Here is a 16,693-nt window from a genome sequence, read left to right on the forward strand (position 1 = left end):
CTTTTAACAGAGATCTTGGTCTTGGTATAAAACCTGTGGGCATTTTTGAGCTGGACATGTTGAGGTTGCGATGAACGAGGTGATGGCTTGTGCCGGCGTGTTTCTGTATGGTGGTAGGAATGGGCCTGTGCGCTGATATCGTCACTTTGTTCATGCATGAACTTCCCTATGGAGCCAGTGGTGGGCCCATCATCCACTGAGCACCACAGGAAATTACTCACATAAACAGAGTACGCCAACACGATCTATTAGTGATACAGTATATAACGGAGTTTTTGTCTGCCCGGATGTAGTGCAGGTGAGTGTTTTATACAGACACTACTTGGTGATACTCTGCAATTGTGTCCAGCCATCAAAATGTTCCAGCAGTACTGATATACCTCACTGGCATTCACAACCTCATTTTCATGGGTATGATCTTGCCATGCCAAGTTGGTTCCAACACACCTTATGCAATCTTAATCCCTGCTGTTGTGTAATTTAAATATCCCACTATTTGGGAGTTTTAAATTAGGACTATTTGATGTGTTACGTGCAACGCAGATTTCTGCGTGCGTGACGTGCACATGGGTGCGAGTGTGTAGCTTCTGAGATGTGCAAGCGATTCACTTACATTTATGTATATTCAAACTGAATAGCCAGTCGGAGCTCTTTTCTTGTGCTAAAAGACCAGGGGCTAGTGAAGGAGCGCGCACGTAGCCCATTGTGGCACTCAGTATGCGTACAATGGGAACATCTAACTGTATTCATTAGGAACTGGGTAATACTTTTGCAAGGTCCTACTTGACATCCTTGGTGTCATTTTTCAATGGAGGTTATGAGTTGTTGGCATCTCCACGGTGTCTCAGAGGCCGTTTTATTTTAATCTAGTTACGGTGAATGCACGGAAGATTAACTCGAGCCTATCACAGCCATTCAAAGCTCTTGCCCTCTGAGGACACATAAACGCATAAATTCAATAGTAAACAAAGTTTAAAACCAGGTTGGTTTTTCTTTTTGCATGTAGATTTTGTCAGCTATGGTAAACCATATTGGATATGCTTCCATTCATTCAGTGTTGTAAACAGTTGGTCTCTGCATTTCTTCTCAGAAAGGTCAACATCAGTAAAATGTCATTGCTTTGTATTCTGTCAACATTTGGTTTGGCCACAAATGGTTTTAAATCATTTTTTGTCCATCACTATAGTTTTAAAGGAAACATGATTTGAAACTCGTTTTGTAAATACTGTAAATATGTCAGAGAGAAGCAAACGAGTCTGGTGGATGGTATTATGGAAAGAGTCGTGCTGTCAAATGTAAACCGTTTTCAACATTTTGAATAAAGTTTTTCTTTTCCAAGTGATTGAGAGCCCATGGCATGATTTTGCTTAGGGGAACACATTGTGTGTTTTAAACTTTCTAATGTTGAAGTGTGTATCAGTTTTGGATTAATTTTATTGAAAAGTACATTTTTTTAAAAGACGTTTAAACATTTCCAAGCTTTTTTTCCTGACAAATGGAAGCACTGTTTCTGTGATGTTATTTAAGGAAGACATTCATTATAAAGCAGGTTTTCTGTTCAAATTGTGACCCCAAAATTTGCTCAGCATCTGAGAAAACTGTCGAGACAACTATGTTAACTGACCTTTTGTCATGAACTGAAGCATCACCTTCAAAAACACAATTGACTGCCTAATTGAAAGAAGGGCCCAACTCCCCCCCAAAAAACTTTCTTGAGTTAAAAAAAAAACCAATAGTTTTTGAAGAGGTTGCAAAGGAAATCAATTAACTCTCCTTGGCCAAAATAGTGGGCTTTTCCTCTAAATGAGGTATTCAATTTAAAGACATAAAAAATCCAATATTATGGCCAATTCTGGTGCTAATAAAACTGACAAGTCTTCCAATGTTGACATCACACTTTTGCTCATGAATATGCAAGTGCATATGCATAAGAAATAGGACACCAAACTCCCTTACACATAGCAAATTGAAAAATGGAGTAAAAGGACACCAAGAATGTGCATTTACAAGGACTTCCGTGAAAAATTGAAATAAACAGCCTGTTGATGCACAAAAGCAAAGCAATCCTTTGTATTTTCTTTCTTGAAGGTAGATTTTATAGAGACCATAAAAAGCTGTAGTTTGATCGACACAGAGCCTGCAAAATTGGCACATTTTGACTTTTCACTTTATTCAATTCACAATTCACACCAATTCATCAAAGCAAGTGCCAGTGTACAGGTAAAACAATTTCACTGCAGATAAAACCAAAGAAGAAAAATAAAGGCAACAGAAAGACATCTACATGCACCTGTGTCGTTTTGAAGTTCGACGTGACTCCTAACAGGTAATATCTGTCTATCAAAAATCCATCGCAAGTCTGTTCATGACAACTCTGGTCTCAAGACACTGTATTTGCTTGTCTTAATTTAACACGACACAAACAAACCCTTTGTTTTTTTGTGTTCTTGTCCTTAAAGTGATACAATCTCACAGTGAAATTCAAATCCACACGTCAGTTGCTTCAAATATTTTGTTAGAAATACTTCTCCGAATGTTAAACACTTTTTCCATGCAATAAACCAGTGGACACTGCCACTCAAGTTATTTACAGATTTTTTTTTGTTTACATAAACATACTAGTTACAGTTTGAATATTCTGAATATGTCCGTAAAAAAATCAATTCAAATTAATTTTAAGATCATGCATCCTCTTTGAAGTACAAATGTAGCAACTGTCCATTAATATTTCACACAAATTCAAGTAATAAAAGTTCAAACATCTTCCGGCAGCGGCTGCCTTTTAAAGAATTTTTTTTCTGATATCTATGCCAGATCAGACAGAATGTGATTTTCATATTAACTGATACCCATGTCAGAAACTGTGGCTTCAAATGAACGTATTTTAGAATTAAGTCAGATTTTGGATCTGGCAAAATCAATTCAGCCAAACACTTGACACAGCAATGAAAGTCAAGTTTTTGACTCTAAAATTGAACAAGTTTACTCTGAACTTTGAAGAAATAAAAACTTAACAAATTTAAGCATTTCAGCTCCTGATCTGAATTCCAGAATTAATAATAAAGCACAAAAATCCCATCCGTCAAATAATTATGATGAAACAAAAGAAGATAAACCTCCAGGAAACACCTGACATTTCACTTATTAAATGCTAAAAAAAGGCACAGCACATGGATGCATGGTCATATTTGCATATTATTGTAAGCTGTGCCATTAAAGTAGAAACTTAATATTGCACTGAACAGATCAACTGAAACTGAATTTGAGAATGATTTACATGTACAATGGATTATGGTGTTTGCACTAGACTCAAGTAGTTCATAAATCAACTGAATGTTGGCACGCTTATGTTGTTAACGAGACCTAGATTTCTGTATAACAAAGACACTGCAGAATTTTGAAAATTTTAATTCATTTAAAATTTTCTATAAATACTCAATAAATGAAATGCCCCCTCCAGAAACAATTTCATTTTGGTCATAAATACCGAAGATGTAGAAGGCATATAGCTACATAATATTAAAGCAAATTGAATTTTATGAAGTTATGTCTCTGAAAATAAAATACAATAATATTAACTTTTCACCAAACAGGGCTTCAGAGGTACTGAGGAATTCATTAGAATTTCTCAGCAATGTACTGAACATTAAAGATTGCAACTGGACGATAAAAAAGGCTGATATTTTTCAGTATCTGTGTCAGCATCTGCTTCACCTTTTTTATCCACCAAAAGTTTTGGAGCTGCAGTTGATGAGACCATTCCTGGTCCATCACAAGTCGTCCAACCACAAGTCTGCAAGGTCAGTAGTATTAAAATGGGATAAACAAGGACACAGGGTTGCGCCCAAAACAGTTCATTTGAGTAGTTTATGATTAGGCTTTGACTTAACAGTACATTAGCTGTGACTAGCTTGCGGACTCTATGACAATTTGGCTACAACACTGAAATTTCACCAACCAAGGTTTCCTTGAGGATGAAGTTTTCAAACACTTGAAGTTTCTCAGTCTGGTTTGATTGATCTGTTACATGATGCAACGCCTACTGATTCTCCTCTTGCTATCCTGACCCACACAGCCTCAACCCGATCGGGTCGAACCCCCTTTCCCTCTGGAGTACATGGGATGTCAAAATCTGAGGAGCTGCGTGAGGCGGCAGACCCCTGCGAACTCGGCAGGAACGTGTCTTGGGAATGATTGGTGCCCTGGGACAGTTCCAAGTGTGCCTCATCGAGGGTGGCCTGTGAGTCACTGCTTTCCAGAGGGACAACCGACCCAGTGGACGAAAGCTGGGAGCTCAGCACGACTGTCCCGTGAGATTTGGACTCAATTACGTTTCCGTCAGTATCAGCGGGCAATTTGTTGGTGTTCTGAGCATGCTGTTGGGTGCCTCTTTGCTCTGTAAATCCCGTGGAATCACTCTTGTCTTGCTGTTTAGATGCATCAGCGGTTCTAGCATCAAACCAAGTAGGTTTGCAACAACCATCCTCCAAGTACTGGGGAACGTTTTGGCTTGTGCCTGTCCAGTTGGCAACGGGAACTGATGTCTCTTGGCTGTTCTTGATGCTGTATTCTTCTGTCACATCTGACTCACACCAGGAGCTATCCAACTCGGTCATGCCTTGGTGCTTAGCCTCAAGGTGATGTACACCATCTGGAAGTTTCACATCAACTCTGCAGTCGGTTTCAGCCAGTCCTACATCGGCAGGAGGATGTTTCTCCTCGACAGGAGGGGGCGTGGCAGTTCCCAATCTGACTGCCTTCTGGGACTCCTTGTCAATGTCTGCATCGGGCAGGTACTTCAACCAGCTATTGATCTCAGCATGTTTGGACTCCTGTCGTGATCGCTTCTCATTCAAGTCTACCACCTCTTGCAAATAATCTTCATCTTGTGATGACTTACACGTGGCTGGATTGTCATGCAGCTTGTGTGGTGGTTTGCTCTTTGAAGGTGGCTCAACAACTTCTCCAAATTCAAGGTTTTGTTCCTTGAATCCTTCTTGACTGTCTTCCACAGGTAGGGATTGGTCTGGTGCTGAGTCATACAGGTCTAGTTCCCCACTGCTCAGATCACTGTCGTCCATTGCCAAGTAACTATCTTGGATAGAACCCTTTGGATGGTCTCCTGACTCTGGAGATGTCCGGACATCTGAATAAAAATAGAAATCAAAAATGAAAAAAAGCAAACCCGATGAACACATGAAATAGAAAACCGATGCAGGGTATTGCATTGTTTTTGTCTAACTACATAAAGTAAACTGGCACTTCATCTTGAAATGTGAACTCGCAACAGTGTTGCCTAAACACCACAAATATGGTAACAATTTGTGCTTTTTGGATCTGTATAGAAGAATTTTTGCCAGCACTTTCCTAGAATGTACTGAAAACAGGAAGCAGCACAGTTGATCTGATGTTAATTTGAAGCAATTTGAACAAGAATTAAAAAAATTACAAGTCTTGACTGAATTCTGTTGGTTAGTCCAGATGGGTAGCTGTTGGAGAAGGAGGGCTTTACAAGACCACATGTGCGCTGTGAATCACGCATAAAGCCACAGTGTTAGAGTAGCATTTGAACTTAATCCAGAGAGTCTTGAACATACCAAATCAAATTTTGCTTTTTACCTTCTGTTGCTGGTACATAAGATGAACATTCTCCCTGAAGGTTTTGCTCTTTTCGTCTCTTGTTTAGAGGCGGGGAGGACTGAAACCACTCTGACAACTCATCATCCATACCATCAGCAGAGCAAGATGCTAGGTGATAAAAAAGAAAAATATCAAACAGTAATTCATTTTTTCTTTTGTGTATTTTTACGGGAAATAACACGTGTGACCCAGTACACCGAAATCAGGAATAAGCTGTCTGTAATTGCCCAGTTTTCTTGAGTGGGAGTAAATCTTGACTGAAGTTGGTTTTGACTTTTCCAGGAAGTAAGACCAATCTTGGTCCATCCATTTTTCATCAGTTTCACCAGTGCTGTAGGCCAAACTTGCGGTACCGAGTTCTGAACTGCCAAATATTGAACTGGTCAGGAAGGAACAAAGCTGAAGTTCATGGGCACTTGATGGTAAATGCACAAAGATAAGAATGCAAACTAAATGTAAGATTTCAGACACTTCCAGATTTGTAAAAACTGAGTTTTAAGAAGAGAAGAAAGTACTTGGTCGAATACTTTCTGAGTACTTTTGTCATAAAAACTTAATTTTCATTGAACAGTGATGGTCTGAAGTCATCATTTTACTTTGTAATCTTACTTATGAGTATGTTCCATCAAATGCCCACATACTTCAGCTTTGTTCCTTCTTAACCAGTTCAATATCTGGCAGAGAACTTGGTACTTGACAACAACTCTGAGTTTCACAAGTAGTCCTACATGAACCTTATGCTGGACGAGAGGGGTAGGCTAGGGGGTAGTGCATGCTTTCAAAAATATCAAACACAATAATGCCCCGCACAGATATAATTTCTCCTTCCTTGCTATTTGAATCTCTAGAAGAATAAAAATTTGAATTGCTAGAAGAATTTTTAAAAAAGAGAGAATTCTTTGTACACTTTGTCAAAATGATGAAAAAAGTGGACGGTCTCTGAACCCAAGACTTCAGCTGAAAGCCACTGTCGTCCAATATCCACCTCTGGGAAACGAGAATTTAGAATGGGTTGATGGTACACATTGTACCAAATGAAATGAACTCCCCTGGCACCGTTACAAGGGACCTCCCCAAATCCTCCCAAGTTCCCCACTGAGAGAAGAGCTAAGCCAAATGAAATTTCCAAGGGTAGATCCAGAACCATTTTGGGGAGGGGGATTTGGGGGAGGGCCTTTCTTAGGGGTTAGCCTAAACGTTTGAGCTTTTAACTTTTTTATTGAAACTACAGACACAGTGCTTGGCTTCTCTCAAGGGCCCGCTTCAACTACAAACTAAAATGCTGATTTTTTGAAGCGGTAGATGAATTTGGAATGAGTTTTCAATATCAGTGGTGCACTTGCTGCAGCATACGTGAAGCAGCTCATGTGAAGGTCTAATTGCCACAAATTTTGCTTCTTCCGACAAAATTAACATTGCTTCTCGAATTAAAAGCAAGTTTACATTACAACCCCTGCTGTCCTACTGCCACCTTACAGTATGATTCACTCTATTTGGTGTCCTGGCTGCTGTTCTTGCAGACTTCCCCTCCAATCCCGGCCACAAAGGCCCTGTCCAATGATTTAACTGGGGAAATATGAGACCTTAAAGAATCCGGCGAGGCTATCATATACCCAGCTTTGACATCAACCCTTGGCATGCTGAACAATGTCATGAATATCTGCCTCAAAACGAATGCCTTGTTAAAAAATTTTGAAAAAATGAACTAACGTGAGCTATTTCTCACAAGTGCACTTTAAAGAAACGAAGGGTAACAGCAAAGCAGCGCACAGAATTCATAGTAAAATATCGCTAACTTGTTGAAAGATGTGAAAAACACCGAGCATCATGAAAATACATATTTCCTTTTTTTCCACATGCAAAATGTAAGCAATTTTTCTGATGTCGAAGTTGTATTAATCACAACGGAGCTGGATCACAAACAAAACGAGACTAATTTGTGAGCAAACTAAGGTAAAATACCTGACTTTTGTACCTACATGTACATATAGCATGCAAAATAAATACATGCACAAATGGTTGCTGGCATAGTTTTCATTCATTAGTTATTTGATGCACGTATAAGTACCCTGTTAACAAATTCTTGGGAACTCTAGTTTTTGTCAAAACTTAGAGTTCAGTTTAAAACCTGGTATGCACTTCATCCTTGTACGTGTACTGTACATGTCTGAAGGAAGTGTCGTCCCTGCGCTGCGGGTACATATGTCGGTAGGTGCTATACTGCATGCATTCATGCACTGGGTTTAGACAATATTCAAGGTGGTTTGTGAATTTAGTCAATTACTTGATTTAAATTTCTTAATTCAAATCCAAATTTGTTTAATTTTGCAGCAAAGGAGATAAATGAATGAACATTAACAATACACCTGCAGCTACTTTGCCTGCTCTGGAAAAGATACTTGAGCCAAGTTGTCTTCAGTTTTCATACAAAAATAAAAAAAATCCGCTTTAAATAAAAAAATCTGATTAAATAAAAAAAAATGTAACTTTTTTTTATAAAAAAAGTTTTTTAAATTCCCAAGCCTGAAGCCTGTGTAATTTTAATGTAATGAGTGCTGAATTCTGAGGCAACCAACAAACAGTCAAACACAAAACAACATCAATGGAGGGATAAGCCACTTGCAAGCTCCATTAGCGTCAAAGGGAACCCCTCTGCAGTAATGGTATGTTCCATAACCCAGACTCAATCCAATGACCTCTGTCATTGGGCCATTGAAAAAAAATCAACACAGTCAATTATTACCGGGGCCCTGGCCTGGCCTATTACCATTCCAACAAGAAAAATAACCTAATTATACGACTGCATGGGGCACAAATGTTGCAGACTACCCCACTGAAGCACTAGTCTAAAAACTGTGACAATGGTACATGTCCCATGTTGCCTTGAGTGAACTGTTAGTATGATACAAGAGGCTTCCCAGAGGTTATGAGGAGACTGGTGCAGAGGTGAACACACAACTGAACAGCACTTACATTGTACATGCAAGGTAAGGGTTAATAAATACAGGCTTTGTATGCGTGCTGTGCGTTGGGGTTCTCCTTGTAGCTTGTGAGATACGAGTACAATACAGTATATGTGTAGCCACCCTGTATGTTTCACCGTTGGCTGTTAATGTCAAACGTATATGTATTAGAATCCCCACTATGTATCTCCAGAGTTTGGGGGTGACTTTTTTTTGTCTCAGCTGTGCTTGTGACAACTTGGGAGGCAGGGATGTGGAGATTGTTTGTTTGGGTTTGTCTTGGTTCTTGCCTCCTGTGGTTAGCTACAGTGGTACACAAGTGCACACAGCTGTCGACAGATGGTGACTGGGCAGACTGCAGCTGGAATGGAGACTAGTGCCATTACTTGCCGGTGGGACATAAAGTGGCAGCAGTGATTCTCCATTTTTTCCTGCTCTTACATATGCACTTTGAAGGTTTTGATTTTCAATAAAATTTCATATCTGTGATATTCTTTATTCATTTGGCTGCACTGCTAAAATTGGATGCATCACTGGTAACCAATAGCCAGGCTGCCTGTAGTTTATTAGGGCACCAAGACTCTCAGTTTGCATATTGATTTACTTTCTTGATATGGACCACTAGCTGATGGTATTATTATGAATTTCAACTTTGGAATAATAATAATCAACTTTTAATAAATACATGAAGCGGCAAGCAGAACAAATGCTGATTCCCAAGGGCCATTTGGAAAATACTTCTTACCATCACTCTGTATTTCTGAGGCACTCCAACAGGGCGATATTTGCCATCGAAGAAGGCCTCATAGAGTGTTAACGGCCAAATTCAAGTTCAACATACGGTTCATTGTCATAGACTTCATGGGCTTTATGTGTGTACAAAACAAATAGGGATTGTAAGCATGTTTAAATGTCAGCATGAGGTGAGTTGAGATGCGCTTGAGATTCTACCCGTCAGCTGAAAAAGTGTGTCGCCAGATCAGGTAATGTCGTCTGGCATGAAATAGTGAACAGCGATCAGAGTACGAACAGCATGTTACCCAGGAAACACAAGATTAATTGTCATTCGACGACTTGTACTCGTTGATCAACCATCACTGACTAAAACCTATTCCACTGGGGCACATGCATTGCAAGTACTAGCATTATGAAACCATGGTTTGCCTCGAAGGTTTGAAGGCAGAAAGACCATAATGCCTTTGATACACCTGACAGCTAGCCCTCCTGGATTATTCATGCTGGTAAAAAATGTGGCGACCACACATCGTCACAAAAGTGGCAGCTCACAACAATGGATGACAGATGACGATGCACATTACATCGCTTGAGTACACGCATCTTCATTATCTATTCATAAAAAAATTTGTGTCGTTAGCACACAACTGACACTCTACCAAAAACTGAGCCTCGTTTATTATTAAATAGAAAATACACATTCTTCCTGTTGACATGAAGCTTTTGCAATATGAGCAGTGTCACCCAGGGAAATTGCTGATGCCACAAAATTAGAATTTATTGGTGGAGCCATCAAAAATATAGAATTGTGGTCATACCCCAGTGCATTCATTATGCTTCAGTACATGCCATTTCTGCTCATGTGGATTTGTCATTAAAGTATAATGTCAAGGACAGGGCAGTTTGAAATACCAACTGTGGCATCTACCCGCAGGCATAAACCTACTTGTAGGCTTCAGAGACATATGGAAGGTCTTTGTTAAAGGGACAAAAGTTTGCATGTTTGTTTCATTTGGTGAAATAAATTGATTTGTCTTAAAAAATAGACATTTTGTGGCTGTAAATTGACAAAGACATTTGAAACCAGGGTAACCAATGAACAAATAAACTCCAGATGGTAAGAATGCTATCACTAACAGGATTCAGTAATCACGTCCACTGTACAGTTGTTGCTTTGAGAAGAGAGAGCCAGCGCTCTAAAGCATTTAATGTGATGGTTTCAATTCCCCAGGAAATCATTAATATTCTGATGCCTTTAGACGACTTTCTGTTCCACACGGCTTGTAAGCTTCAGTAAACCCATTCAACAGCACCAGAAGATGGTAATTATGGAAGAACAATTTGCTAGTTCCCCTTGGAAATTCAGAACAAACTATCTCCCAGGAAATTCAACTTCCACTTTTCCTGACAACTATAATACTGTACAGAAGACCCTGGCCTGAAGACAAATTGCCATTGGCCTGGAAACATTTTCTTTGCCAAGACCAATGTTGACTTTTGTTAGAGTACACTTCTCCGTCAGGATAAAACAGTTGTAGTTTTCTTGTCACAAAATTCCATTCTACCCTTGGTGTCCCATTTCCTCAGTGACATAGCTGCATGTGTACGTAAAAGCACATTTTGGTTCATATAAAAAAAATTCCAACTTGGAGTGAAGGATTTCTAATGGTACAAAAATTATGAACACGGTGATGACATCACCGGTAGTGAAGTCATGGTTGCGATCTGCCTGTTCTAAAAAAGAAATATTTCCTCAAACATTTCTGTCAACAATTAAAGAAGGAATGAAAAGAAAGAATGAAGTAAAAACCTAAACAAGATGCACAACAATTTTACAGGGTACAGCACATGGGGGAGGGGGGGTGATGACTCGGCATTTACAAGAATAAGGACCCAGATGCAGGTGGGTAGTCTTGCTTCCAAGACATTGCTATTTATTTGGCTCGGCCAACCGTATCGCTCTCGAACTATCACTTGCAACGTCTCGGCCTAATACATGCATATGCAATGCCTACTGTAAATCTACATAATTACTGTAATAAATGTGTATGCAGTAAGTCTTATCCCCTGACTGCCAGCACCACAAACAACATGATTGATGTGACTCCATTAACCTGACTATTGTACAGTATGTACGGAAAAAAAAGGGGGGGCCATATTCCCATGTATACAATCAGCACATGTGCACTAATCTCCCCCTTTTCAGGGGAGATTTTTAGAAATGGTCAAGATGTTGCTACTGACGATTCATGGGTAGTACACTTAGCTGTGCATAATACGCCCTCTGGTGGCGGCGAGTTTATAAACTACATCAATAGTAACGTGTTGGAACCAAGACTGAGTGTGTCACATCTTAGGTAATCTGGATGGAAATTTCTGCCCAGGGCAGTTCACAAAACAGCCAAGAACTAAACAAACTGAAAAGGCAAAATGAAACCCGTCCCCAAAACAGTAGAAAATATGGTGACTGTACTTTACATGGACTTCTCTCTTAGACAATGGCATGTAACAATCTCTTTTCTGTTCCACCAGAGAAAATTCAAATTTTGGCAGGAGTTTTTGCAACTTTGCAATAGGAAAAATGTGGATGTAATGCACCAGTGTTCAAACAAATTTGAGGAAGGCTTGAACAGTGAATGAGTTCACACAAGCGTGCAGCTTGGCATCCATAGTGTGAACCTCTGCACAAAAGAAGTCCACATAATGCAAGGTGCGATGGCATTGTGTGGACTCGCACATGTTCACACAGTGTTTCCTTTCTGAAAAAAAGTTTCAGAGGCATTAAAGTCAGGGTTATCTGTGGCAATATGAAGATGAACAGTCCAGGAAATCATTACCAAAACTCTAGCTCAAAGGAAATCCTAGTGAGAGAAAGAGGAGCTTTTTTGCCAAGTTTAACCACAGGAGAACAAAGGAACGTCCACACTTCATATGTGAAACAAGTACATGTATGGGTGTGGGAGAGTATGTGCATTAATGCCACACCATTATTTAAAGCAAAAAAGGAATAATTTTCAGTTAATTTTCAGCACAACCAACGAAGTGTATACAATATATCAGTCAAACTCCCATTCCAAGTCACGCTGAAGCCAGCAGAATATGGAAATGAACCATTCATATGAAAACATTTCGGAAAACGAGGAACATTTTCCTGTACTGTTGGTTAAAACTGCAGCGCTAAACAAGCTTTTGGCTGACGTTTCTGCAATCTCTGATCGAAATGTTTTAAAACTAAATGTGGATGTACCATTTTAAAAATACTGCGAGGATGCTCTTTTGATCACAGATTATAATATGAAAGGAAAAAGTTCTATAGGATTATGTACACTTTACAGCTGTACTAAGCAACATTTCCTTCCCATTCCTACTAATTTTGATAAAATCTGTCACTAACCAGCTCAGACGGTGAGTTGAGGAAGTCTCTTTAATAGTTAGCAGATCACCATTGTCAGCGCTTGATTATTGTTCATTCTACTTTCCTTTTTCAGAAGCTGCGGATCGCCTGGGCGGATCCAACCCCAGAATGAGCGGAACTGGGAATGAATGGCCTTGACAATGCCTTTGTTGACCAAGGATGCCAGAAGTATTTTATGTTCATTGCTGCACCACAGAAACTCCGCTGATTACACACAGGTTCAGTCGTGACCCTGTGCCTGGCTGTATTTGAGTTTGTCGGCACAATATTCTGGCAATGGGCGAGTTAGTTCAAGGATCAGAACAGACTTGTAGGATGTGCGGTGTCACTGAATTGGGCAAAGCGAGACAAAAGCTCAGAGTGCTACTGTTAGCTTGGCTGTTGATAGGGTTTGAGATACAGGGCACCTGGGCCTGTCCCGAGCTGTGTGAATGTGACGGTCTAACGGTGACCTGCTCCGACGCGACAGAAATTCCCGTGGACATTCCTCCTGAAACCACCGTTCTCATGTTCCCCCGCCATCGCTTCACCAATCTGCCCGGCTACACCTTTGTCCCCCATAACCTCCGCAATCTCAGGGAGCTCCATCTCCGCAGGGGCAACTTGGAGGTCATCAACGAGAATGCATTCCACGGGCTGCCCGAACTGACCAAGCTGCACTTGGACTACAACAACCTCCAGAACATTGACGCCAATGCTTTTGATAGCTTGGGCAAAGTGGACCACCTATATCTGTATTACAACAAGCTGCAGCGGATCCGTGCCCGGCAGTTTGTTGGCCTGCCTGCACTGAGGTGGATGTCACTGAGCTTTAATGCCCTGACAGACATACCTGCCAACGCCTTCCAGGGGTTGGAACATCTCACCACTTTGTACATCCGCTATAATCACCTGTCGGAGCTCAGTGACTATCAGTCCTTCAGCGGACTGCACAAGCTACAGATGCTGAGCCTGGAGAACAACCATGCCCTGAGGACTGTCGGTGATGAGACCTTTAGCCAGCTGTACTCCCTGACAGACCTGGAACTAGGAGGCAATCAACTGACATCTGACAGCTTCACAGAGGCCACCTTCTCTGGTCTGCACAAACTTCACACCTTGAACTTCCATAACAATCCCCTAGGTCTTGTCCCATCCCTGGCTCTCAAGGCTATCCCTCAGCTAGACACCCTTCGTCTCACAAGCTGTCAGCTTAGGTCTGTGCGACAAAACGACTTTGAGTATGCCCCAGACTTGAAACAGCTGTTTCTAGACGACAACGTGGCTCTCAAGCAAATCCCAGCACACACTCTCAGTGAACTCGAACAGCTGGAAATCTTTGATTTCTCTCGAAATTCCCTGACCGACATCCTTGCATTCTCTTTCCAGAATGCCACCAGCTTAAAGAAGCTGTTCATTACAGACTCCAAACTGAGTGGCATTGAGGAGGATGGTCTGGATGGCCTGGTAAATCTGGATGAGCTGAACTTGTCTAACAATGAGCTTACAACCCTACCCAAAACTGCTCTGGATTCGATACCCTACAGCGACAGTCTAAAGATTGACCTGGGGGACAACCCTTGGGCGTGCGATTGTCATCTCCGAGACTTCCTCCAGTGGGTGGACAAGCATTATGATGCTCCACAGATACAGCAGATTTTCAACATCACTGAGCACCAGCCGAAGTGTCTCAGTCCCCCACAGAATGCTGGCAGGAGCATCTTCGACATCCCCACCCATGACCTGAGCTGTGAGGCTCCGCCCCCAAAGGACATTGGCCATGAGGAGAACCAGCGGCGGGTGACCATTGGAAGCTGTGTGGGCCTAGCCATAGTTGTCATACTGTGCACGGTTCTATCGATTTTGTTCTATCGCCGAAGACAAAGGAAACTACGAGATATGCTTCGGCGCTACGGGTCCAGGGACAACGTCAGCTCATTTCCACTGGACGATAATGTATCAATTTGATGGAAATGTCGTTAACTTCTGAAGACAAATAACACTGATGATTACCTCTTTTTGTAATATTTACAAATATTTACAAAATTCAGTGTACATGTTTGTGCCCATGTGGTGCATTTTTGTTGGTCATTTGTTTGCATTGGATGAAGATGCATAAGCAAGCACATTGCTTCTAGTAAGGTGTTTTATGGCGTAAACAGAATATCTGATGAGAGTTACACGCACTGTACATGTATTCCTTAAATTGCAATGCTTTATGCTCTTGAATCTTGCTAATGAGATGTACACTACATTTACTCAAAAAAGGTTAAGGACCATTTTTTCTTAACTTGTAATTTTTGTCCAAGCAATGAGTGGGGTCTAGTTCCTTCATTTTTGTTTGCCTAGATAGTGTTCTCATTGGAATAAAAAATTTAAAAATGTTTAAAAACATGAAATGCACATTTTCAGCAGTAAAATATCTCATGTAAAAAAGAATACACAAAATAAAAAGTGGTCCTTAACTTTTTTTTGAGAGCAGTGTATATTGGGTAAAGTACCAGCAAATCATATTGTAAAAGACTGTATGTGGCCGGTAATTTGAAAGCAAATGATTGGTATGAAATGCTGCATGCGATATTCACTGTACATAAAACAAAAGACAATTAATTAGCCTACCCTAAGGGACCTGCTATGGTAATTTCGTGGATATATTTGGAAGTCTCTTTTGAAAAAGTGAATGGCGTAAAATCATGCCATCTCTTAAAACTGAGGTTGACTTGCGACACATGTGATTTTAATACTCTGACTGGACACCGCTGACCCTTTCCAGAAAGGGTAAGCCATGTCCAATTACGCTGTACTTGGCTGTGGCTTGAAATCCCACATGCCTCTATGGGTGGTGGCTGTATCCACTATCACAGAGTTCTGTGTGATTTCAAGCCGCAGCCAATTAATTTGGACACGGCCATAGTCTTGGTTGAAGATGCCGGTGAATGAATTACACATTGTAGTGTGCCCTCTAATGACATGATTAAGCCAGCTTGTCTGCTCTCTCAAGCAAGAGAAACAATCAGTGACATCATGAGCCAAGACTATGACAAGCGTGAACGCTTGAAATGAAACATTTTAGTCTGTTTAGACAATGAACTTTCAGCAAAAGGGTCCACTGTTGTCAATATTTAGATTACTGTATTTTCTGGTGTTGAAAGCAAAAATCTGTAGTGTGCCATCTATGAAATGCAACTCTGCTACAAAGGACTATCAGAGAAATGATTTTAAGAATGAAAAATATTATACAAATCAGTAATTTTTGTATGAATAAAAAGACAACGAATTCAAGAATAAACAAGAAGTGGATCAGACGATTCATTCACTGATCAATAAACAGAAGCTCCAAGGCAGTGGTCTCTTAGCTGATCAATATGATAACACGAAGAAGAGTGATTTGAAATGCAGGCAGATTCAAATTATGAATGAGATCATAATCATAATAAGAAACTGCAATTATTATTTAGGGAAAGGGGTATGTAAACAGGAAATTTCATAAAATTGACTTCAACTGACAGAGTCATTAATCATTCATACATAAATCAGTCTCTGAGCTGAGAGTCCAAAGTACCATTTAAACATAAATATTTCCCATTTTTAACAATATTTATCCTACTGAGGTTATTACATGTTTGGAGCAGAAGGCGCTGTAATTCATAAGAGCACTGGAATAATTGACAGGCAAATTATCTGGTAGGGCTGTGCCGAATATCCAAATATTCGATCAATTATCGAATATATTTGAATATTATTTTCTGACTTTGAATATTCGAATACAAAATTCATGAAAAGGGAGAAGTTTTTTGTTTTAAATGAGACTTTGGAGGCTTGTTTCAAGCAGATTCAAATGAAAAGTGACAGAAATATTGCAATGATTCAAAAAGTAAATTAGTCATTAAAAAATTTAAAAAGTAATAGAAATTTCCAACAGGGCAAGACGTATTGTTCATCTTTTCAATCTTGCTAAACC

General features: G+C 40.2%; 2 protein-coding genes across 6 annotated transcripts in view; one reads left to right on the forward strand and one right to left on the reverse strand.

The window, feature by feature from the left end:
- Positions 1 to 2,145: 2,145 nt before the first annotated feature.
- dclre1c (DNA cross-link repair 1C) overlaps positions 2,146 to 16,693 on the reverse strand; it is a 45,327-nt gene continuing 30,779 nt past the window's right edge. For all 3 annotated transcript variants that reach the window (XM_022245396.2, XM_087135509.1, XM_087135508.1), the window contains 2 exons: positions 5,620 to 5,748; positions 2,146 to 5,146 (listed from right to left, as the gene is read on the reverse strand). In XM_022245396.2, the coding sequence (XP_022101088.2) occupies positions 4,002 to 5,146; positions 5,620 to 5,748 (1,274 nt within the window). In that variant the 3' untranslated portion in view covers positions 2,146 to 4,001. The remainder of the gene's footprint in view (positions 5,147 to 5,619; positions 5,749 to 16,693) is intronic.
- On the forward strand, positions 8,333 to 16,644 carry LOC110984849 (uncharacterized). Of its 3 annotated transcripts, none has more exons than XM_022245419.2 (2): positions 8,333 to 8,627; positions 12,827 to 16,644. In XM_022245419.2, the coding sequence occupies exon 2, from the start codon at positions 13,030 to 13,032 to the stop codon at positions 14,698 to 14,700; it is 1,671 nt and encodes a 556-aa protein (XP_022101111.2). In that variant the 5' UTR covers positions 8,333 to 8,627; positions 12,827 to 13,029; the 3' UTR covers positions 14,701 to 16,644. The 3 variants fall into 3 exon arrangements, with proteins under 3 accessions (XP_022101111.2, XP_022101120.2, XP_022101129.2); XM_022245428.2 differs by lacking the exon at positions 8,333 to 8,627 and adding an exon at positions 8,699 to 9,059; XM_022245437.2 differs by lacking the exon at positions 8,333 to 8,627 and adding an exon at positions 8,699 to 8,995.

This window comes from Acanthaster planci, linkage group LG04 (assembly GCF_054643075.1).
Source record: "Acanthaster planci isolate LZ-2023a linkage group LG04, COTS_SCS, whole genome shotgun sequence".
NCBI classification, from domain to species: Eukaryota; Metazoa; Echinodermata; class Asteroidea; order Valvatida; family Acanthasteridae; genus Acanthaster; species Acanthaster planci.

Bases quoted from the DNA above. Each gene is read 5' to 3' on its own strand.
- LOC110984849 (XM_022245419.2), top strand. From the start codon at position 13,030: ATGGGCGAGTTAGTTCAAGGATCAGAACAGACTTGTAGGATGTGCGGT.